We start from the raw sequence: 25491 nt of genomic DNA on the forward strand, positions 1-25491 counted from the left end.
GTACTGGACTAGGTAAAAACTACTCATATTTACATAGTGCTTAAAACACTTAGTGCTTTTCTGTATTGTATGCTAAATACTTTGCATCTGTTGACTCAGCTATACCACTACTAGGCTTATACCTCAAAGAGATGAAAAAGAAAAAGGACCTATGTGTACTAAAATATTTTAGCAGCTCTTTTCGTAGTAGCCAAAAATTGGAAACTAAAGAGATGTCCTATTGGGGAATGCCTGGACAAATAATAATTTCAATGCAATATTATTGTGTTGTAAGAAATGATGAAATGGACAGTTTCAGAGAAACCTGGGAAGACTTCAAGAACTGACGTAGAGCTTAGTAGAACTAGGAGAACAATGTATGGGACATTATGGAGAAAAACAACTTTGAAATACTTAGGATTCTGATTGTTGCAATCACAAACTATGAGCCCATAGGACTAAAGATGAAACATATCACTCATCTCCTGTCAAAGAGATGATGAATTTAAATACAGGGAAACATACATTTTCAGGCATGGCCAATGTGGGAATTTATTTTTGAGTAGATTTATGCATGCTTATGATGAGATTTTTTTCCCCCTTTTTTTGGGGGGAGAGGGGGTTGCTGAACAGGAAGGGTAGACAGCTTGAAAGAGATATAAATGCATGTAAAAATAAATGAATAAATTTCTTCTAAAAATAAGATGGTGCAGAAGACAGAGTGCCTGTCCTAGAGTCAGGAAGACATCTTCCTGAGTTTAAATCTGGCCTCAGACACTTACTAGCTGTGTGACCCTGGACAAGTCACTTAACCCTGTTTGCCTCAGATTCCTCAACTATAAAAATGAGCTGGAGAAGGAAATGGCAAACCACTCCAGTATCTTTGCCAAGAAAACCTCAAATAGGGTCACAAAGAGTCAGACAGACTGAACAATTAAATACTTTTCTTACTTCCACTTTTGATGTGGTAAGTACAAAAGTTAGCCCATTTTACAGATGAGTAAATTGAACTTTGGAAAGGTAGAGTAAGCAACCCAAGGACAAAACGACCTAATTTTAGCTCTAAATCCTCTGATCTGAGCAGTCAGTAAGTATCCATGTTCAGTAACTGATACTGTATTATAGGCTTCTGTATTACATTCTTAGTTTAATCCTTTCACTCAACTAGGTATAGAGTAAGTGCTCAACACAAAAGTAATTGAACATACAGTACAATTCAATAAGCATTTGTTTACTTATCAACCTTTTGGCCCATGCAATCTGCTAGGCTCTTAGTATGCAAAGTCAAAAATGAAAAGTAAGTCCCTGTTCTCTCCTTAGCTTTCACAGCAACACCACAAAGAAAACAGGTAGCAGCTACTATCTCCTCCCCCCCCACAAAAAAATATATATGTATATATATATGTATATATGTGTATATACATACATACAGAGAGAGAGAGAGAGAGAGAGAGAGAGAGAGAAGAGAGAGAGAGAGAGAGAGAGAGAGAAGAGAGAGAGAGAAGAGAGAGAGAGAGAGAGAGAGAGAGAGAAAACAAGTTTCATTAATAAAGCTTAATTTCAAGGAAATGAAATGTACTTAGCAGAAACCAGCACCTACAAAATACGGGAACATATAACAGCAAAAAAAAAATCAATCATTCAATAAAAGAATAAAATGAAGTCTCAACATCATAAAAAAAGAATACTTGTTTCATTGCCACATGGGGAAATAAGCCTTTATTTGAAAAAAATTAAGTTTTTTAAAATTACTTTTTTTAACACGACTGTTATGGAAATGCTTTCCATGACTACACATGTATAACCTATATAAAATTGCTTGCCTTCTCAATGAAGGGGTGGGGTGGGGAGGGAGGAAAGGACAGAATCTAGAACTCCAAGTTTTGAAAATTAATGTCAAAAAATTGTTTTTACATGTAACTGGGGGAAAATAAAAATACTACATTAAAAGATACTTCTTTAAGTATATGATGCCGTGCAATATCTGGCGTAATGGCCAGATGGGATGGGGTCTGATAACAGAAAGGAGATTTTCTCATACAGACTGCACATACTCGAGGGATGATTTCACGCATACCACAAAAGTAGCGTGTCACCTTAACCATTTTCCTTTTCTGTCACCCTGGCTAAGAAAGCCAAGCCTTTCCTATCAGCTGACAACCTCCGCTCCCGTGACGGCCTCTGACGTCATATCCGGGCAGAAGCTGGACAGCTGAGAGCGCAGGCGCTCTGTGCCCGGAAACAAGATGGCTGCGACTAGGACGGGGACCTCTTCGTGGAGGTGTGCTTGGTGGCCTTAGTCTTGCCCCGCCCCATCGGGATCGCAGCGAGCTCAGCATGAGGCCCGTTAGCCGCCGCACTTTGAACTTCGTTTATTCGGTGGTAAGTTCGGGGCAGAGAGAACTTGAGGCACCCTCGGCCTTCAGGACGTAAGCTCCTTGAGGACACTTTTTTCCTTGTTTGCATTCTCAGCGCCCAAGACGGTGGCCGAGGCGTAGCAAACGCCTAATAATTTCTTGTTGCGTGGGCGCCTCGGTGGCGTCCACGAGCGTCTGATTCCCCTCTCCCCACACTTTTTTTTTTTGAACCTGACCCAGTTTCAAGGGTAGCATGCCCCAGGCGAGCTCTAGGCCCTGACCCGTAAAGCAGCTTGCCTGGGGCCACAAGGCGGTCTCCGCCCCCCTCCTCCCCGGTAACTTCCCTCTCTCTCCTGTAGCTGCTGCTGGCCATAGTTTTCCTCTCTTGGGGGTTCGTGATCTACGCGTGCACGGTGACGTCGCGGTCCATGCTGGGGAAGACATATCCAAACGTAATATTCACTTTATGGGACTGAAGGAATATAACTGGCATTCGACATCATCCTTATCGGGCGCCTTATTTGGGACATTATTTAGTTTAATAAATTATGTAATGGAACATTTTGTTTTCATTGTTGGGGGCTGGGGAGAGGGAAGAATGGCGTCTGGACGGGACACACAAACATTTCTTCTCAGGATCCACCCTCACCACCTTAAAACTGGAGGGTGATGACAAAACAACTGAAATTCCATTTCTGCTTAAATCACCTTCAAGTGTTACAGAACATGAAACTCCAGTCTATGATTTCAGAAAGTTAAGCTGGTAGCAGGTATTCAAAGAAAATACTGAGCAGCTGTTATACCCAACAAGTAAAAAAGTTTTAAAATGTGTGGTTATTTCTGCTTTGCAATACTCCAGTCTTCTCAATGTCAAAATAGGCAACAAGGGACCATTCTTTTACACTGTTTAGTTTCTACTCCACAATTCAAAAAGACCTAGGCCCTGGTAAGGAGGGTATGAAAGCAATTTTTTTGAAGAGTAAACTTTATTAAGTTATTTCTACAGAAAATATTTTCTGGTACAGAAACAAAAGTTGGATTTACAAGCTTTTGGAATTTTAAGATCATTTTTAATGATAATCATGTATATCACAAACTTTTCATTGGTGGAATCACTTCTCCAGTCTCCAGAATTTTATCACCCTATTAAAAAAAGATCACAACAAACAGTTTACCCAATTCTATTTACTTAGAAATGTACAAAGTAAAGCAAGATATTTATTGAAATATTTCGACTTGAGAAAAATTCAAAGTAGCAGGTACCTTGCACAATTTTAGTCCTGAATTGCATGGTAGTGGTGAGTTGGTGAAATGTACTGAGATCATAGGATCATAAATTTAGGGATGGAAAGGGATTATAAAAGTAATATACATATCCTTTTATGGATGAGGAAAACAAGACTAGAGAGATTAAGTGACTTACCACTATTTAAGACGATAGGTCTAAATCTGAACTCCGTTTCTGAATCCAGCAGGGTTTTTTTTTAACACCCTCAGAATCATGTATACAAAAGTATTTCCCATCGTTAACATAATTTATGTATAATTTCCAAGTTTGCCATATTTTTACCAAAGTTTTGATCCATTTGTTTGGCTTGTTTATTATTCAAAATTGACAGTGTTATTAGTGGATGATTTTAAATAAACATCAAGTTTCTGAAGGTACAGTTTTAGGATTTATGTCCTGTTTTTTCCTCTAGTTCCTACACATACACACATACGCAACATACATATACATATATATGTATGTATATATATGCATATACGTATGTGTATATATACATATATACATATGTGTATACACACACACACACACACACACACACAGATATATAAAATGGAAAAGAGGTATTTTGCTTGGGAACGACAACACAAAAGGCCCATTGCATTTTTCTCCCCAATCATTTACATAGCTCCAAAACATTTTTTCCACCTGTACATCCCAAGATAGGAGAGCAGGAGTTGAAAGCCTTAAGAGACTGCTATATTTCACATTGGGCAGCTAGGTGGTATGAGTGCCATGCCTGGAGTCAGGAAGACTCATCTTCCTGAGTTCAAATCTGGCCTCAGATACTTTCTAGCTGTGTGACCCTGGGCAAGTCACTTCACCCTGTTTGCCTCAGTTGCCTCATCTACAAAATGAACTGGAGAAGGAAATGGCAAACCACTCCACTATCTTTGCCAAGAAAACCCCACAGACAGTATGGTCCACAGGGTCACGAAGAGTGAGACACTACTCAACAATGACCAAAATCAAGCTCAGGTTTTCCTGACTCCATTGAGCCTGATTCTTTCACTAATTCTGTGATTTGGGTAAGTATATAGTGGGAAAATGCTGAATTTGAAGTCTAAGGACCTGGGTTAGATAGGATCCCAGCTTAGTCCAGACTTGCATGACCTTTTGACAAGCCTTTTTGGCATTGTTCCCTCATCTGTAAGATGTTTTGAATCCAACTTCTGAGGTCACTTTCACTTTTAGCTCTAACCTATAATCCTAAATCAATTTCACCTTGAGCTTGTTTCTCTAAACCATAAAAGAAGTTAGGCTAAATGCTATTTAATGTTCTTTCCAGCTCTAATGTTCTGTTTCTTACTAAGTACTCTGGGATACAGACAGTCCAATCATAAGACTCAGGTTTTTTCCCCCAAGAATTTAACCCTTTTGTGATTCCCCTTACAGCTAGCACCTGCCCTCTTGTTAATCTCCAATTTATCCTGTATATAACTTGTTTGTACATAAGCTGTTTTCATGGTGTAGGCCTCCCAGCCCCGCCCCCATTAGACTGTGATCTCCTTAAGAGCAGGGAATGTCTCCTTGCCTTTCTTAATACCCTCAGTGCTTAGCACAGTGCTTAATAAAAGAATCAGATAACGCTAGATGGCTAGAGTTTACCAAAAAAGTGCAAGACTTGTCAACTTACTGAAGTGACAAAGACAGTGATAGGTGTTGAAGAAGAGATCATTCTCAGGAAGCTTCATAAAAGAGGGAATTGGTCTAGGCTTTGAATAATAAAGGTGACTATGAAATGTAGTACAATAATAGCTTACTTTAAGCATTTTAAAGTTTGCAAAGTGTTTTCCAAGTATCTCTTTTGGTGCACACAACAACCCTGCAAGTAGTTAAAGTTCCACTGTAACAGGTGAGAACACTGAATTTCAAAGAAATAAAGTGACTTGCCCAAAGTCTCAAAGCTAATTAAGTTCTAGAGGCAAAATCCAGCATGATTAACAGCCCCAGGCAGTTTCTAAGAATAGACAGGACTGAGATAAGCCAGGAGGAGGTAGAAGTAAACTTAACCAGGCTTAGTGAGGAGTCAGAGCAAAGGTTTGAGCTCTGAGTGTGTTCTGGGGTTAGGGAACATGTGTAATAGTAGTGTTTATTTTGCAAATACTAGATTTACCATGCATGTGCATGAATTTTATAGACTCCTGTTAATTAAATGATTAAAGAATTGGCAAATTTGACAACCATTTTCTGATGGTTCATGAGAATAAAAGGCACCTTGTTTAGGACATTATTTAGCTTAATAAAACCTGTAATGGAAGATCTTGTTTTCATGGAGGGGGTGGGGGCAGTAAAGGGAAGGGCTTAGATAGGACACACAAACATTTCTCTCTGGACCACCCTCACCAACTCAAAACTGGAAGTGATGACAAAGCATCTGAAATTCCATTTCTGCTTAAGTCATCTTCAAGTATTACAGAACATGAGATTCTAATATGTGGTTTCAGACATTTAAGCTGGTATTAGGTATACAAGTAAAATACTAAGCATTTGTTATACCCAACAAGTAAAAAGATTTTAAATGACTGATTATTTTTGCTTTGCAATACTCCAGTCTTCTCAATTTCAAATTAGGCAACAAGAGACTGTTCTTTTTTCTGGTTTAGTTTCTACTCCATAATTCAAAACGGCCAAAATATGGAGAACATTAAATGATAAACTAAAGGCCTATACCTAGGCATCTGAAATAAAGGAATGGCAGGGTGGCAACACAGTTGGGTGGAAAGAGGACTTGACTTGGAGTCAGGAGATCCGAGTTTAAATCCCAGTTATAACCCAGTTTAAAGCCCAAGCCTTGGGCAAATCACTTAACCTAAGCCAATTTTCTTACCTGTAAAAATGGGGATATTATTTGCATTATAAAGCATTTTGTGAGTTTCATGTTTTACATAAATGGATTTATTATTTTGCTCAAAGTAATGTTTTAGGAAGATTAATCTGTAACGCACATAATGCTTGCTGACTGACTAAATACTAACTTTGCTTTTATGAATACATAATTCACTACCTGTGATTTCATCTTTCTACCAATGACTATGACAAGGACTATGACTCCTCCACATTTTAGCAGATGATCTGAGTTTCTGTGACCAAAAAACAAACACCGCCCCCCCCCCAAAAAAAACCTCAAAATCTGGTGGCTGACCATTCATCATTTAGTTAGGCTAATCCTAAAATGACAGTCCATTGGGAGGTCCCTATTCAAAATAGTTTCAGTCTGATGGGACCCAACCAGGGCTTGTACTCTGCTTTGCCAGTAAGAACTGAATGAGGGTCCAAGAGACAAATTTTATGAATCCAAAAAGATGACACTAAATTACCATAATGCTATATTCTATGTAATGCTATATGAACAACTAAAGTCAGAATTTGAAAATGAGGTCATTAGTAAAAAGAAACGATAAGTGGCTACTAGGAATGATCCAGGGATTAGAACTGGAGGTGCTGGTCCATGTCAGCTGAGGCCACCATGCTAATTAAGAAGATAAACTCAAACTACTCTAGGTGATTCAGGAGTTGTGCCAAAGAATTCTGCATCTTTTGGACGTAGTGCCCAGGGAGCATTAGCATCTGGGTAGATTAATTGAAGGCAGCATGCTGCCTCTTCCTACCCCTATAGAAAGGTAATTGCCAGTGACAAATTACAGGAAACTAAAATTCCCCAAAACAAACTTAACACTGCCCAAAGTCACATAGCATGTTACTTTTCTATCCAGACTGCCCACTCCAACCATTACTACCAAGCAATGCTTCCATTTTCTACCTTTTCTTTTACAATACATAAAGCAACATTTGGATAGCAAGGGGTAAAACATTAGATGATGGTAGGGGAACATGAAATAAAAAAGACTAAAAGAAAAAAATTCAGGAAAATAAGTTGAAAAGACTTACTGGAAATATTTTGGGCTTCTTTTCAACGATGCCATATGGTCTTGTCTGCAACAAAAATGAGGTTATGTTAATTTATTTTGATACTTCCTTCTAAAACTACAGAATAACATTGTCAATAAGCACTTATTTAGTATATCTACCTGTCCAATTATTTAAATTCTTTGTTATAGGTATTTAAAACATAAATGGCTCTTCCACCTTCAGAAGTTAAGAACATTGTTATGCAACCATTATTTTAGGGAAATAAACAGTTTATAAGGTCATGTGGACATAGAAATATAAAAATAACCTTTACATTCACAAGTTGCAAATATCTTAAAGCATATTTTCTTCCAAGAAATAAAATGCCTAAAAATTTTCTCCCAGTTTTAAAAATCACTTTCTACTTATCTAAAATGTTACTTGAAAACATACCAGTATTTCTCAGTCTATGAGCCAGGAACAGAGCTAAACCAAATTAACTTTTATTACACAGAAAAGCAAAATCATTTAAGAATTCTGAAAAGATAATCATCTGCATTAAACCTCTGGATAAAATAACTACTGCACTACCATTCTCCCATTATCTTCAGACATATAAAGACCTTGAGACCACTTCATTCAATTTATAAGACTTTCCCTTTCTTGGATAGAAGCAACTGGAGATAAAAATTTGCCTAAAGCACCCTAAGTTATGGTATTACCTATCCAAAATGGAAACATAATACAGATATGGGATTTACAACTTATTCATTTGACATGGATGTTCAGAAATAATACACTTAAAATGGTTATTTATGTAGGTATATTATTGGGTCTTGATCAGTTGTTCTCAAAAAGCATGGTTTTCTTTGCTGTACAGAATTATGACATACTAAACATTTAATTTGGCAGCACTATGGGTGAGGTGGCTCATGTATAAAGTATTTTTGTTGACTTTTTTTGTGAATTTGAGCTCTGATGTGTTCCAAGGTAAGTGCATATGTGTAATAACAGTATTGTTTATTTTGCAAATTCTGTATGTTACCATACATGTGCTTGCTTATTTAAAAAAAAGTTAGGAGGTAGTAAGAAGAGAGAGAAAGGAAAAATGGAGAAAAAAAATGCAGAGAACAGAAAGCTGCTGAACTTAGAATCAAGAAGACCTGTCTCTAAATACATAATGGCTGTGACCTCTCACAAATCATTTAACCTATCAGTGCTCTAAGCAGCTTTCTAAAAAAACTAAATTGAAGAGAGGATACAATATGCATGGAGTAATAAAACTTATATTAAACAAAACCATTTATAAATTTTATTTTATCTGCAATAACAAATCCAACATATTATAGCATATTTTGTGAAACTTGTGACACATCCTTTGTGAACCACTGACCTAGATGACAAAGACATTTTAGTACTTTAAGAACACTGTAAGAGTCAGAAATCCTGGAATCTACTCCTGATTAACCCATGTGACTCTCAACAAGTCACTTAATCTTTATAGGTCTTTTTTTCTCATCTGTAAAATCAGGTTCTACTTCCATCTCCTTATGAGTTAAAAGTTATAGGAAAAAAGAGAAGTAATTGAGTTGAATAAGGAGAAGGAAAACATTTGGTGGTTTGAAGGGCAATTATATTTAGCGAAGAAAAATTTGGGAGAAATTGAGGAAAATCTGGAGTAAAACCTCCAGGTCCAGATTATATAAGTTAAACTTAAAAGAGAAAAAAAGAGGGTCACTAGTTTTTACATAACATATGATTTAAGTAAGTTATTTCAGGGAATCCTGTAGCCTCAAAGAATCAATCCTTTGTTCACTCCATGTAGGTTGGATATAAAATACTTTTTTACTCCTAAGTAAGTCATTAAACCTGTCTCCCTCATTTTCCTCATCTGTAAAATGGGGAAAATAACTACCTAACTCCCATGGTGGTTGTGAGGCTCAAATGAGATAATACTTGTGAAGCGCTTAGCATACTACCTGACACGTAGAAAACACTAATGTTTGTGGTCTACCCGCCCATCCCTCGCTTCCCCATGATACAGAATTCTGGTTCTACCTACATGCTACCCACAACACTGAACAACAAATCAAGTGTCACATTAATAAATCGTTTTGTGCATTAAAAAAAAAAGAATCTAAGGAGGAATGGTGAGCAAGAACTTGAAGAGAAGTGCTCAAAGAGAAGGTAAAGAATATACAGTAGGCAAAACAAGAAAGAAAAGGTAAATGAAACAAATTGGTGCATAAAGCAATTTGATAGAGAGGATTAAGGAGTAAGGCAAAGTTGGTGAAAGAAAGGAGCCTGGGAAAAGGAGAGAGAAGGTAGAGAGTGGCTCTGGGGTTGTTGAGACTAAAAATATAAATTGCTCGTATAGTCCAGGAGTTTTAAGGTAGTAGTTTAGAGCTACACATAGGTAGCTCAAAAAACAAGGCTTTAAAAAATTGAAACCAGTAGGGTAGTAGGAAGAATTTTGCAATGATATGCTTTGAGTGCATGGTGTTTGTTATTCTGCCATGCCAACTGACTATATGTTTCAAATGTAGACTTGTCCTTCCTCTGGAAAGGAAGACCTAGAACAGACTCAAAGTTATAAGAACAAAAAAGTGTTTCTTTTTTTAAAAAATGAAAATAGGGCTTCAACTAAAAAAAAAGAAAAGAAAAAGAAGATGTCTGAAGTAGAAGAGGGGAAATTTACCCTTATCAAGAGGCTAAGGAATAGAAGAATTAAACACAGAGAAAGAAAAGAATCAATTTACATTTAGAACTAAAAACATGAGGCTTTTCCTTAAGAGTTGGAAAACTAGATGTTTTGAGGAGGAAGATGCTTGTTCTCCAAGGAATGAAACAGTAGAGCTATAAAAAAGCTTTTAGGTTCAAGATCATCATAAATGTTAAAGGAAGAACAGAAGAGTAACAATGGTGGTTATTCTTCTGGTCCAAGGATTATCAAAAGGGATGACTAAAAAAAAACAAAAAACAAAAAATAGATAATTACTAATTACTTCTTATTCATATGGATACATGCTATTGCCAAAAAGAAACTAAAAGTATTGTCTCAAACTACAAAATCTTGAACAAGAAACTAAAGAGCATAGTGACCCATGCTGTGTATTCCATTGCTCTCCTTAAATAATGAGGAGAAAAACTCATCTGGATGGTACTAAGAACATAGTATACAGAATGGAATTTTGGACTACGGCTCAAAATGCAGGGATGACAAACTCCTACCCAGGGATGAAGTACACCTAATGAAGGCCTGCAAAAGTTTATTTCCTGGGCGTCTTGTAAATCTAAGCAAAGGGGTTTAAAACTAAGAAAAAAAAAAGATAGCTGAGGGACAAAACCATCATTGATAACACAGAAACAGGAGCTCTAGTGAATGAAGAACAGTGGTTGAGACACACCTGGAAGTTCAAAGAAGAACAAAATCCAAGATAGGAACCAGTAGTAAAACCCATGGTCTTATATATGTGTGTGTGTGTGTGTGTGTGTGTGTGTGTGTGTGTGTGTGTGTGTGTGTGTGTGTGTGTGTATATATATATATATATATAAGGAACAAAGAGAAATGAAAGTATGAACTTCTAAAGAGAGGAAAATTGGCTTTGTGGACAAAGATGGTGGTTGAATTCCTAGAGTTTGCTGGGATCATCACTGAGAGAGAGAGAAGAGCTCAGGACAGAGCCTTGGAGTATACTCAAATAGAAGGAGTGGGACATAGGTCCTGGGCAGGGAGTAGGGAGATGGATCCTGCTGATCCTGAAAAGAGACTGGGAAGAATCTGTCAGAAAACAACCACTGCCCGAGTGTATCACAAAAAGCCAAGAAGGCAAGAACATTCAGAGGGATGATGTAGGGACTCTTTAATATGTAAACTTCTATTTTTGCATTTTTGCAGATTAGCTTTACAGTCTTCATTTCCTTCTAACCCTGAAGAAGTACAATCAACAAGATCTGGCAAGCAATAGGCTCAGAGACGAGTTAAGGAGTTAAATGAGACTGAGGAGTTAAGGAGAAGTCTTAGTTGTAGAGCATGGGTGACTGGAAGAGTGGCTGTATCCCCATCAGAAACAGGAAAATTAAAAGAAGAGACAGGCTCAGGGAGGAAGACGATTTATGATTTGGACATGTGAGCTGAGCCTGTGGGATATCCAGGTGGAGATGTCAAGCAGGTAGCTGAAGATATCAGGCTGGATTGTTGTTTGTTGTAGGATTGTTGCTGTTCCTTGTTGAAGAGGACCATGACATAATGAAGGTGATGCCATGACTCTCAAGTGAAATGGACTGCAGTGAGGAGGGCTTTGCAGAGTCATCAGCCTCACTTTCTCCCCCAGAGCCATGTGGGTTCAGTGGCAAGATATAGATTAAGATGACTGGAGATGGCCCCAGGTGAGTAAGATAATGAATTAATCCAAGAAGTGTAAAAAGACTGCCTCAAAATGAACTCAAGAGAACATGGGAAGGAAAGCATTTATATAGCACTTACAATATGTCAGAGATTGTGCTAAGCATTTGACAAATTATCTCATCTTATCCTCAGAATCCTGGGAGGTAGGTGCTATTAATATCCTCATTTTACAATTGAGAAAACTGAGGTAAACAGAGAATAGGTGATTTGCCCAGGGTCACACATTAGTAAATGTCTGAGGCCAGATTTGAACTCAGGTCTTCCAGGCTCTAGGCCCAGCATTATCTATCCATTGCACCTCCTAGCTGGCTCTGAGGAAAGAGGGCTGGATTCGTGATATCCGGGAGTCCTTCGCACAACCACCCTAGTTCAGGTCAACATAACCGCTTACATATTACTTTAGCCTTTTCATTACTGTGCTTAGTCTCATCTTCCAGAAAACTGCCAAACTGATATTCCTGAAGCATGAGGGTGACCATGTCACTATTCTCTGCTCAAGGTGCTTTAGTGGCTCCCCATTGCCTTTAGTGCCAAATTCTTCTGGTTGTTCACAATCTGGCTCCAGCATATCTCTCCAGAACGACTAGGTATTATTCTTTCATGCCCTGCTTCAGCTCCATGTACCTATTTGCAGCTCCCAATTATAAGCTTGACTCTTCTGCCTCCCTGGCTGCATGTCCCTGCCCTCTAGATAATTCTTTGTTCATTTTGTACACATCCTGTCTTTACTTATCTGTGAACACATTTTATTTCCCCAGCAGAAGGTAAGCTCCTTGAGGGCAGAAATGTTTTCATTTTTGCCTCTGAATACCCAGCACCTACCACAATGCCTGCACAGATTATGTGTTTAATAAATGCTAGTTGACTAATTAACTCATTTTCCTCCTTCTTGTACTGCCAGACCCCTTGCCCCTAGGCTTCAAATCTAAGGCAAATACTATTAGTTATAGAGTTCAACTAATTTGTGCATTTCATTGGCTGCTCTAGGACCAACCCCATCTCATCCCCACCCCACCTCCACATTATTTCTCTAATAAAATGCATTCCAAATAATCAAATTCAAAGTAAGGAGTCTTGGGGACACTGACCCTTCAGTTTTTAAGTTGGAAATTACAAAGTAAAGCAATTTGATGTACACCTGGATAACAGTTAGCTTTTCATTATTTTACAACAAAATAAATGCATAATCCCAAACAATATTTACTTCAAATACTTACTTGTACATGGTACTTGACATAATAGTGAATAATCCAGGCTGGTATAAGGATATTAGCAAAAACAGACATTCCACTTCGGCAGGCCTTAAAAGCCTGGAAATAAACAAAAGAAGAGAATGTTTGGAGTACACATACCAACTAAATTCACCGTAATAATATTATCTGTACATATAAGCTGTGTGTTTTCTAAACCTCTATAGGACGTTTACACAATTTTTTTTTCAAAAAACCCTGGCCTACAATCCCTACTGAGGGCAGGACCTGCTGAGGGAGAATTATACACATTACAAAGCAAGTCTGGCATTAAGGCAAAGGGCTTTTTGTAAGAATAACAGAGTAAGACTTCTAAAGAAATATGTTAGGCATATTTTACCACACAACCTGGACAAAGTCTAAGATTTTACGTATGTATCATGAAAGAGTTTTGTTCAATAGAAATCTCCAAGTCAAGTTAACCCCATGGAGTCATCAATTTCCAATCCCAAATGTACAGTGAGTTAAGCTTCATTTATCCTATGCTTCTAAACATAAATGAAATAACACTGAATCTACAAACTGAGAAAACCATTTTCTCTGGGGTTGAGCAAAAATCAGCAGCAAGTGACTTCTGAGGTCTGTAGCTGCCTTCATAAACCTACTGAACCCAAAATCATTCCTGAGAGGACTAACCAGGAAGCCAGTGATGGGGAAACAAACAGGGAATATGGTATAGTGGAGGGTTAATTAACATCTGTATAATCAACATGTAGCTTGCAAATATAAAAGAACAGATGTAAGGTTTGCCTGGACACCTTGACAAAGTTTTAATAAAGTATAATGATATCTTCAATATAAAAGGTATTGAAGAAGAAAATGTGAAAGTGAGAGACTAGTGTCTGGGAGGTAAAGGGGTGAAATTAAACAAATTTTTTTTGGGGGGGGGACAGGGTGTGAGCAGAATGGTGCAATGTAAGGAGTGGTGAATCTTCAGTCAGAAGACTTGGGGTCAAATTCTGGCTTTGCCATTTACTACTTGTCTGACCAAAGAACAATTCATTTTTTACCTCTCCAGCCCACAGTTTTCTCATCTGTAGAATGAGACCATAAAGCAAAATACCTGATAAATTGCTGACTTGCTTGATCTCTCAAATTTATCCCAATTTTTGCAATAACTTAATCTAACAAAAAGTTAAAATCATAAGTGAAATAATAAAATCCAAACTATTTAGCTTGTTTTTAAGGCTACATATTTCATCTTTAACAAAATAACAGTAATGCTATATTTACTTCTATGTCATATTCCAAAGTGAGCAATTAGACGGGGAAGATGTGAGACAAAGAGTCACTAATAAGTCATGACAGAGTAGGTCATTTAGAGTCCCATCTTTGCTGCCTACTAGATCTGTAAATTACCTAACTCAAATTAGGTAAGACAGCTGGATGGTGTAGTTAATAGAGTACTAGGCCTCAAGTAAGGAAGCTTTGAGTTCAACATGGGCTTCAGATACTTGCTAGCTATGTTATCCTGGGCAAGTCTTAACTTCTGTCCTTCTCAATTTCCTCAACTGTAAAGTGGAGATAACAATAGCTCCTACCTGGAAGGGTTGTGAGGATCAAATGAGATAAAGCACTTTGCACAGTGCTTGGCACATAATAGGTGCACTTAGAGTGCCAGGTACACATAATAAGCACTATACAAATGTTTATTCCCTTTCATTCATGACTGTTAACCGCTAAGCCTGAAATGCCTCCCCACTATCTATTTTAAAATTGAATTTAATAAATTTTAAAAAAGGGACTGAAAATAGGTAATCTCTTAAAGTCAATAAGGCTGAAACACGTTATCATAGCTGCAGTGAAGCCCCTTGAGCATAGGGGTTGTTTTTGCCTTTCTTTGTATCCCCAATGTTTAGCATGGTGCCTGGTACAGAGTAGGGGCTTAATAAATATTTGTTGACTTGACTTGGACATTAATTATCATTCAACATATTTAGATGCTGAAATAAATATTAAATCCTCACCATAATGACAGTTCTTAAGATATTTTGATACTTTGTTTTTACATTACATTTATAGATCACTCACACTTTTGAGAGATTTGTGACAAAATAAAACTGTCAAGAAAGCATACACATTTCACATCTGCAGGAATCCCTCCCACCATTTTTTAAAAAATTAACAAATCTTTTTTCTCTCTCCCTACCCCAGTGACAAAAAAAATTCTTAAAACATATATGCATGCATAGTCAAGCAAAACAAATTCCCTCAATGGCTGCACACAAAAATGTTTATCTCATTTTATTCCCTAAATTTATCAGCTCTCTGTCATGGACAGCATGTTTCAGCATCAGTCTTCTGAAATCATGAATGGCCATTGTATTGATCATAGATCTTACAGCTTTCAAAGTTATATTTTTACACTGTTTCTACTGTATAAACTATTTTCCTGGTACTGCTCATTTCATTCCTCATCAGTTTACACAAGTCCTCAAAATTGTTCATTTTTATAATACTAATGTCAGAGTATAAACTGTTCTTCTGGTTCTGCTTACTTCACTCTGTATCAGTTCACAGAAGTCTTTGCTTTCTTTCTGAAATCACCTATTGCCTTATTTCTTGCAGCACAATAATACTCCATCACATTCCTTTATCACAACTTGTGTAGTCATTCCTCAATTGATGGGCACACCTTTAATTTCCAGTTCTTTGCCTCCTCAAAAAAAGCTACTTTAATTTATTTTTTAAATAAAAGGCTTTCCTCAAGTGTTAGCTGACTTACCTCTTTTAAGTATAGGCCTAGCAGTGGCATAGTGGGGTTTATTTTTTTTTAAGTTTATCAACTTTTCCTGTATAATTCCACATTGTTTTCCAGAATGTTGTACCAATTCACAGGTCCAAAGTCCTTCAACATTTATTATTTTCCTTTTTTGTTATCTCTGTTACTCTGATGAGTATGAGGTGGAATCTCAGAGCTGCTTTAATTTCCATTTTTCTAATTAGTAGTGATTTGGGGCATTTTTTCATATGGCTGGATTTCTCCCCTTAAGAAATACCTGTTCATATCCTTAGACCATTTATCAAATGGGGAATGATTCTTTTTCATATAAATTTGAATCAGTTCCTTAAATATTCTGGTTTATATGCTGTTAATTGTTTTAATGTATAAAAATCAGTCTCCCCCTGTATTTAGGGTCTGGTGCCAAGACAAGTAGTCCTGGTCCTGATTTGTTTTGCAATTGGTATGTATTGCTTAATAAATCAATATGCTCAGAAGTTTGAACCTTTGTTTCCTCAGTTATTTCAGATTTTACCTGTCACATAAGACTTTCATCAGAAAAACTTATTGTAAAGGTTTTTTTCCTAGATACTTGTTTCCTTTTTATTCTTAACTTCATTAGATTCATTTGTGCAAAAACTTTTAAATTAAATCAAAATGATCTGTTTTATCTTCTGTGACAGGATGGGCATTTTTAAGTACCTACAATGGGCTGAAGTGTTTTATGAATATCTCATTTGATGATCTCTATTCTGTGATCCTCTACTCCTTGTTGGGTCATGAACTTTTCTCCTATCCATAGATATAATAGGTAATTTATTCTATATTTCTCTAATTTGTTTACAATGTGACTTTTATATCTAGCTGTGACATACCCATTTGGAGCTTATCTTGGTAGGATGTTGACGTGCCTATCTAAATCTAATTTCTTCCATACTGCTGTCCAATTTTGCCAGCAGTTTTTATCAAATAGTGAGCAGCTTTGTATTTATCAAATTGTAAGGTATTTCCCTTATCTCGTATACCCAATCTGCTCCACTGATTGGTATTTCTTAACTGGTACCAAATTATTTTAATAATAACTGCTTTGTAGTATAGTATGAAATCTGGCCCTCTAGGCCTTCTGTTCCCATTTCTTTTCATTATTTCTCTTGAGATTAGTGACCTTTTTTTTCCTCTCCATATGAATTCTATTATTTTTTCTAGTTTATAAAGTAATCCTTTGATACTTGATTGGTATAGCATTGAATAAGTATAAATTAATTCAGCTGTAGTATTGTCATTTTTTATATTGGCTCATCCCATCTATAAGCAATTAGTATTTTTCCAATTATTTATGTCTTTATCTCGTAAACAGTTGCTTGTAGTTCTATTCACATAGTTCTTCTGTATATATCTTGAAAGGTTGACTCAAGTATTTTACACAATCTGTAGTAATGCTGAATGGAATTTCTCTTATCTCTTCTTGCTAGGTTTTAATGGCATATAGAAATGCTGATGATTTTTATGGATTTATTTTATATCCTTCAAGTTTACTGAATTTGAATTTTTTTTTTTAGTCTTTAGGGTTCTTTTAAGTACATTATCATATCATCTGCAAAAAGGAATAACTTTGTTTCTTTTTTATGAGGATTTCCTCAATTTTGTTCTTATCTTATTCTACATCCAGCATTTCTACTGCTGTGCTAAATAGAAGAGGTGACAATGGTTGCTGTTGTTCATCCTTCCTTCTCAAAGAGGACCAAAGAGGACTTTTGCATGAATTAGATGAGTGGGACAGAGCTCCAGGAAGGTGAGCTGCACACTCTCCTCCAAAGTGTTCAAAGTCCAGTGTTGAGACAAAGGTCAAGATAACTGGGGATGGCTCAGGATGCAGTGGGTGACCTTGGCCTTTCTAAATTAAGGCCAATGACACCCCTCTATTACCAGGTTGCATGCCCCTGCTAATAAAGGATATCTCCCTCAGATAATTGCCTCTGCATGCCCCTGCTAATAAAGGATATCTCACTCAGATAATTGCCTCTGCTTGCCCATAGATATTTTAAGCTAGAAGGGACTTCAGAGATCACCTAATCCAAACTTACCTTCTTTCATTTTGGTTTAAATTAGCAAACTAAAACCCAAAGAAGTTAGATGACTTCCCAAGGTCACTCAGCTAATTAGCAGTAGAATGGTGACTAGGTCAAGTTTTCAACATTAATTTGGTGACAATGGACATTAGTGACAGCTCACAGACTGTTCTGTAGGATGGCAATCTTCAACCAATGGCATTCAAATTTTACTTGTTGTCAGGACTAGGTAAAGCAAAGGCTGAGTTAGGGCATCTTAGAGGGAGCCCTAGAGAGCTCTGCCTCCTTTATTCTAACATAATAATTAAGTCAAGACACTGCTTTTCAAAAACCATACCACATTGTATATAGTCTTTAAAACAAAAGGGTGGGGGGGGAGGACCTTTACATTTTTGGAAATCAGAAAGGTGAATGAATAGGTTGTCTTGTCCAGAAAAAAAAATAAGGCCACACATGTAAGGGAAGAGATAGAAGCAGTGTAGTAGCAAGGGAGAGGGAATACAGGGGAAAAGTATTCTCACAATATGTGATAATCAGTTTTGAATAGTGGCTCAGGGGAGACTGTTTTGGGAGACTGTCTTTTCTAACACTACTAATAATTTTATATTTACACAACCCTTCAGGTTTTCCCACATATAACAATCATAACAATCCTGTGAAGGTATTGCTATATCCACTTTAATAATAATAATAATTAGTAGTAGTAAGTAGTCAACAGTAATAGCTCTTTTAAGTTTTGCAAAGCACTTTACAAATATTATATATCATTTTATCCTCCCAACAACCATGGGATGTGGGTGCTATTATTACCTCATTTTTCAGAGGGGGAAACTGAGCCAGATTTTACAAGAGAGGAAACCGAGTCTCAGGGACATTAGAAACCTCAAAAATGTCCCTGTTGTTCCACCATCAACTTTATTATTTCCAACTTATCCTATATATATAGCTTGTTTGTACATAGTTGTTTGCACAATGTCTCTCTCCCATTGGACTGTGAGCTCACTGAGAGCAAGGACTGCCTACCTTTTGCTTTTCTTTCTACCTCCAGCGCTTAGCACCATTACTTGGACATAGCAGGCGCTTAATAAACAATTTATTTAATTTAAAATTAACAAATAAAATTAATTTAATTTAGTAAACACTGACAAAAGGAAATGCTTCTGGCATGGATGTTCAGAGGAGCAAGGCCTCTGGAGGAGCTTCCCCCCCGTTTTTTTTTTCAGGGAGGGAGGAGGCAAGTCCTAGGGTAAGTGGGGCCGAGGTCATCGTCACTCACAAATCTCCTCCAGACGGAGTCACTCTGCGCGAAGTTATCCCAGAAGGCCAACCACGTCTTCTGCGGCGGCAGTACGGGCTCCCGGGGGCTCAGCTCCTGGTCCTTCAGCCACTGTCTCCTCAGGGCGCGCAGCTGCTCCAGCCGCAGCTTCTCGTCTGGCGTGAACCCCGACATGCCCTCGACCTCGCCGCCCAGAACAAACGGGATCGAGCCGCGGAGATCCCGCTTAGCGACCAAGCGACCTTGCCGGGACAGTGCGCAGCGGCGCTGGCGCCCGGTGATGACGTAGGCAACTGCTGTCCAGGCGTGTTCCAACGATCTGCGGCTGTGGGGCAATGAGGAGTGGAGTGGGAGGAGAACGAAGGCTGCGAAAGGCGCAGTGGGGAACGTCGAGAGGATCTGCGCACGCGCATGCGTGTTTCCTTCTCACAGATGGCTTGGCGCCTCCTGGTGTTCAGAATGGCAGTGAAAGAATTAAAGTGGCTCCTGCTTTTGCTTGAATATCCATCCCTAGGAGCTTAGAATGCAAGTGTGTAATTCAGACTTAGCAGGCGTGTTTAGACTTTGGAAGCTGAAAGTCATAAAGCACTGACTCACTTCCATCCTTCTTGTAGTGAATTCACCATTCATAGAAGCAAGTTGCAATATAATTGTCTCTTCTGCCACTTCCATGATTTGAAATGTTATTGGCCAAACTTTAATCAGGCATCCCCTATGTGAGTGTAAGGCACTGTGGGAGGTGCTGGGAATGCAAAGACAAAATGAAACAATTCCTGCCCTCTATTGCATACATTAATACATTTTTTAAAGTTTTGTGACATACAAGGTTAACTTTTTTTTTCTATTTTTGCAAAAATATAATGTTTTACCAATCAGTCTGGGAGAGACTGTATGATGTAAAGAACACTGCATTTTAAGACAGAAGTTGTGGGGTTGAAAATTAGGTTCTGTTATTTATGACCACTGTGACATTAGGCAAGTCACTTAATCTGTCTGGGCTTCAGTTTCCTTATCTGTAAAAGTATCTGGTTTAATTAAATATGGTTCCTTCCATTCTGGTTTCATATCACATGTAAATCCTATTGGCAGGATTCATTCACTCAACAACCAATTTATTAGAGGCTATGTTGTTAGTTGCCTTCTTTCAAAATTACCAACTATCTTAATTCTCAAATCCAATGTTTTTTTCTGTTCTCATACTTCTTGACCTCATCCTTGCTACATCTGAAATTGTTGACCACCTCCAAGATACTCTCTTTTCTGGGTTTTCATGACACTGTTCTCTCCTAGTTCTTCTTCTACCAGTCTAACAGCTCTTTCTTACTCTCTTTTGAAGGTTCACCATCCAGTTAGGTTTCTAACTGTGGGTGTTTCTCAGGGCTCTGTCCAGGGTCCTGTTATCTTTTCTTTCTGTACTCTCTGATTTAGTGACATCTTTAGCTCCCATGATTGATTATCTCTGTCCTGGTGATAGCTAGCTCTAGACTCTTTCCTCACATTCAGTAGGCATCACTTACTGGTTATTGGACATTTCACATTAGACCCCTCTTCTCCCTAGACTTCCATAATGTTTTTAGGAAAACTTAGTATCACAGTGATCCCTCACTTAGGAAGATGTTGAATCCATTAAACTGCCCTCAAGAAGAGAATGAGAGGGGGGGAGGGTAAAATTATGTGAGGCTATTTACCTCTAAATAGAACATCCTGCTTTTATTAAGCTCCCTATGGTCCAGATTCTCGTATCTTAATCTTTCTCTATGACTGGGGAGTTTGTAAGAATTATTTTTTTTAGCCAAAGACAAGGTTTATTAGAACATCCGTCATATAGGGCAGGCTCTTAAGGAGTCTGAACGTTAGAGAGTTATTGACTAGATTATAAGAATCTGAGCAGTGGCTAGATTTTAAGAATCTGAGCACCTTAATGGAGACAAAATGATACAGAAAGACTGTGGGAGAAATCTGTAAGACAAATCTAAGTAGTCGGGGGGAGGGGAGGGACTGTGTGGTAATAGAATGCCAGGCACCTGGACTACTTGGCCAAGGAAGAATGGAGCCTAGCTAGGATTAAGGGCGGGAAGTGGCCAAGGGCCGTAGAGAGATAAGAACAATGGAGGGCCAAGCTAGGTTAAGGGTGACAGAGATTGGGCATAGTCACATTGAAAGGCCAGTTGATGGGATTATAGCCTCAGGTGAACACCAGAGATTTGGCCATGTGGGAAAGTCCAGGTCTTTTCCTTTTTGGGGTCTAGACCCATCCTCATCATTCCCCCCTCAAACAAATGGGATCCAAATTCTTTTGGGGTAAAGGGCTAAGGTATTGGCTTCTGAAACTGCTTCCTGCTGGCAAAGGGTGTAGAGCTGTCACTGCCTCGAGGGGGTCCCAAAGAGGAGGTTGACTGGAACCAAGCATAGGCTGTATCCAGGGAACAATGGGGGGACATTGGCTGGTGCCTGATGTTTGCTACCAATTGTAGGTAAATGGCCTGTAATCTGGAAGACACAAATCTGACAGAAAAGACTTCAGGGCCCAGATATGACAGGATAAAACATCCTTAGCTCTGTTTGGATTCAGTTTTCCAACCATGCAGTATAAAATCCACCTCATAGCCAGACTCAGGAATAGCCAGGTGGGTAACATTCCTTTTCAAAGGAACATAATGGGGAAACTGAGCCAGAAGGATCCCATCTTAGACTGAGGCTAAAATTGTCCTCTCAGTTTTTCCCAATGTTGACTTCCCACCAGCATCACATTCTCTCTGAGTAGCTTGTGGCATTTCTCTCAGATGGTGGATTGTTGATTATCAATGGATTATGATCCATCAGACAACTCAAAATAAAATCCCATGAGCTTTTTTACCTCAAACAGCAAGTTTCACTAATTACAGCTTAGGAAAAAATTTTCCAGGATTTAAATCTCAAATTTAAATTTGTCCTGGTGTAAAAAGCCAATCATTAGAGATTTCTACATGCAAATTCTCAGCAAATCAAAATGCAAACAAGCTTTTTGGCATGTTTACTCATAAACAATAACCAACGATAGCCAAATTATTTTAGCAGTAACCAAATTATGAAAAGTTGCTTGACATAACTGATACAAAAAGTTCACCAGTTTGAAACTTGAAACAAACTCATTACCAATCAGATGGCTTCAGTTTTGTTAAATGCATTTCCAAATTATTTTACACAGAGAATCAACATCTCATCAATAGTTAAAACTACAAATTTAAAAGAGCATGCTTACCCAACTTCAGAGGCCAGCGTCTTTACTTTGAGCAGGATATGCTGAACCTGGGTGATACTTCCAGGCAAAGGTTGCTCTAGGGCCAAAGGCCATTGCCAGGGGGGCCCACACTGTAGCTGCTGCCCCTCCCCCCTCCTTCCTTTCCTAGGTGGGGGAGGGCAAAATCAAAGGTGAGGGGTAAAGGGTGCAACTCTCTTCTCCTATGAGAGGGGTTAACAGATACCGTCTTTACTCAAGGGAATGGAGTAACCAGGGTTGTAAGGAGGTGTTTGAAAACTCCTTCATGATCAATCACAAAACCTCCAGAATCTGCCAAGATGTTTTTAGCTGTTCTAACTTTTCCCTGTAACCTCCATGAAGGAGGATTCAGGGGTGTAGAGGGAAGGGAGTAAGTAAACCTCAGGGAACCAAAAAGCAACTGCAGTTTTCCCCAGTTCCCTAGCACAGAGAGAATTGACAGAATTGGGCATACACTTACAGATAGGGTATCTGTCCTTGTCCTCCATGCTGTGGAAGGTGTACCCAGGTCCATGGCCTTGAACTGACTCAGTGGACAGAGAGCCTGAGAGCATCAAGCTGAGTTTGAGACAGCCTCATAACTGCCTGCCTGAAAAGCACCTCCAAAACCTTGGTTCTTGGAGAGTTACCCCAAATGCAGAGCAAGAAAGGGCAGGGGGCAGGCTTACATACCTTCCAGTCTTGGCTAGAGGAGAACTTGGGGGTAGGCAGTTTCCCCATATAGGCCACCAAAATGTTGAGGTTTAGGGGTGCTGGGACTCCAAAATCACAACATGTGGGTGCTGGCTGAAAGAATTCAACCCAACCCTTCTTTCAGTCAAAGACAAGGTTTATTAGAACATCTGTCATATTGGGCAGACTCTTAAGGAGTCTGAACATTAGTGAGCTATTGGCTAGATTATAAGAAACTGAGTCAGTTTGTAAGAATTATTAAAAAAAGAAAAACAAACCCACAAGACTATTTTCATTTGGATCAGCCCCTAATCAGGAGAAAAATGTGACATTTTAAAGCTAAATTCAAACCTGGCTCCTTTTCTTTTGTATCTCTGTAATCTCACACATTCGCTGGCCTCCCTCTTTTGTAGCTCCCCATTCCAAAATAAAGCATTACCCATATTAAGAGCAGTAGGATCATTCAGATTTTGCCCATAAATTAAAAAAAAAAAACAACTAATAAAATAGAAATTAGAAGAGAAAGTTTAAAGGACAGAATGAGCTTAGGAATCAACTTCTGCCTCTCTGGCAGAGAGTGAAAGGGAAAGAGGAGATTGTGATTTACAGTTTGATGACCTATTCCGCAGGATAGAGTGTCAATATGACCAGTAGTTCAAGACACCTTTCCTGTCTAGGAGATTGTTTGGTTGGTTGAAACTTGTCACATCAGATGTTAAATCTTAGTAAAGCCCCTCAGACATTCCTGAAATAAGAAGCCAAAAGGTAGGCAAGGCTTCCTAAAATAATTTGATTAGCTTTACTTATGGAAGGATCTCCACATACTCTGACTTTGTGGTTATCTTTCGGCATATAAATCTCCTCTCTCAATTAGCCTTTTGTAAATATAACCTTGAAGGGTAAATATCAGCAGACTAACCTTGAAAAATAATTCCCTTAAATTTATCTCTGTAAAATTTTGTTTCTTCTTCCCCTGGTTAATGTGTGAGATTCTGTCTTCCTTGTGAAGGCTACAAAACAAAAATTATTTCTCTGTCTCTCTGATGTAATTGGAAACTATTAGAACCCTAATTGGAGCTCAGAGTTATTTTTTCTGACCTCTGAACTTGTGTTTAAGCATGACAAAACCTAGGTTTTAGCTTCCATCATCTCTTTGTGGTGATAGTGTTATTAGGCAGCATTTACCTATCACAAGAAATCAGTAGGAATATTTTTACGTTAACACCAGGAGTATGCAGATAAATGTTTACCAACTGGCCTTCCAAAAAAAAATCCCAATGTTAACCCCATGGTGCAAAAGATCTAGGTCTGAATCCCAATTCAGTCACTTATTACCTGACATTGGGCAAATCATTTAATCTCAACGGGCTTTAATTTTTTTTTCTGTAAAAGGAGAATGTTGGCCTAACGTGAGGTCTGTGAACTTTTTAACAATATTTTTATTGTTTTTCAATACAGTTACTTTCTTTTGTAATTCAATGTAATATTTCACTTTATGGATTAAAAAGCATTTTTCTGACAGGTCCATAGGCTTCACCAGACTTGCCAGAGCAGTCCACGACACCAAAAAAGATTTAAGAACACCTGAATTAGATTAACTGTAAGATCTATTCCAGCTTTAGCATCCTATGAATATTGCAAATGATAAATGACAGATTGACAAATCTGAAGGAGTTCCTGTAGCATTGATTGGTTTCAAATATATTGGCCAATGTTATTAACTAACCAAGTGACCAAGTCCTTCAACCTCTCTGGGCTTCAGTTTCTTATTTTTTAAAACAAGAGAGTAGGCATATATGATCTTTAGGGCATCTTCTCAACTAAGATTCCATTAAATTCTACTCTTACATGTATTTAGAGTATCCACAAGAGGGCAGCTTTGTTTGCTGTAATAAATTTCTGCTACTGTGACCATTATTATTAAAGTGTCTGGACCTTACACAGGAGCCTGGAGGGGTAAGAGTTGGAGAGAGAGGAAAAAAGGGGAAAGCAGATGAGAAAGGGTGGATTGCTGAGTATTTGAAATAATATGAGAGCACAGTTACAGTTTAGCCTCTTCTTAAAGACTCCTAGTGATGAGACTTAGAGTACTACTATATTCTATTTTGGATAGCTCTAACTAAAGTCTTTTCCCCTGTAATTTCCACACATTGGTTCTAGTTTCATCCTCTAGGACCAAGAAAAATAAATCTAATCCATCTTCAGGTTGACAATCCTCAAATATTTTAAGACACTAATCATGTCACTCCCTAAATTTATTTTCCACTAAGCTAACAGTCCTCTTCTCCCCCACCCCTCAAATAATCCTCTGGCATAGTTTCACCATTTTACCATTCCTTTTATCATTGTATGGATGCATACC

At 38.2% G+C, this 25491-nt stretch overlaps 2 protein-coding genes and 1 pseudogene across 2 annotated transcripts; 2 read left to right on the forward strand and 1 right to left on the reverse strand.

The window, feature by feature from the left end:
• Positions 1-2181: 2181 nt before the first annotated feature.
• On the forward strand, positions 2182-2895 carry TZMP1 (transition zone microprotein 1). Its single transcript, XM_078152845.1, has 2 exons — positions 2182-2361; positions 2696-2895. Exons 1-2 carry the CDS (start codon positions 2317-2319, stop codon positions 2810-2812), a joined length of 162 nt encoding a protein of 53 aa, XP_078008971.1. The 5' UTR covers positions 2182-2316; the 3' UTR covers positions 2813-2895.
• A 489-nt stretch (positions 2896-3384) lies between these two features.
• On the reverse strand, positions 3385-19517 carry NDUFB6 (NADH:ubiquinone oxidoreductase subunit B6). Its single transcript, XM_020976227.2, has 4 exons — positions 19199-19517; positions 13099-13191; positions 7513-7557; positions 3385-3479 (listed from the first exon to the last, which is right to left on the reverse strand). The coding sequence occupies exons 1-4, from the start codon at positions 19370-19372 to the stop codon at positions 3426-3428; spliced, it is 366 nt and encodes a 121-aa protein (XP_020831886.1). The 5' UTR covers positions 19373-19517; the 3' UTR covers positions 3385-3425.
• LOC110200830 (fatty acid-binding protein 5 pseudogene) overlaps positions 19371-25491 on the forward strand; it is a 137678-nt pseudogene continuing 131557 nt past the window's right edge.

Source organism: Phascolarctos cinereus, unplaced genomic scaffold (genome assembly GCF_003287225.1).
Source record: "Phascolarctos cinereus isolate Bilbo 61053 unplaced genomic scaffold, phaCin_HiC Scaffold_4;HRSCAF=312, whole genome shotgun sequence".
NCBI classification, from domain to species: Eukaryota; Metazoa; Chordata; class Mammalia; order Diprotodontia; family Phascolarctidae; genus Phascolarctos; species Phascolarctos cinereus.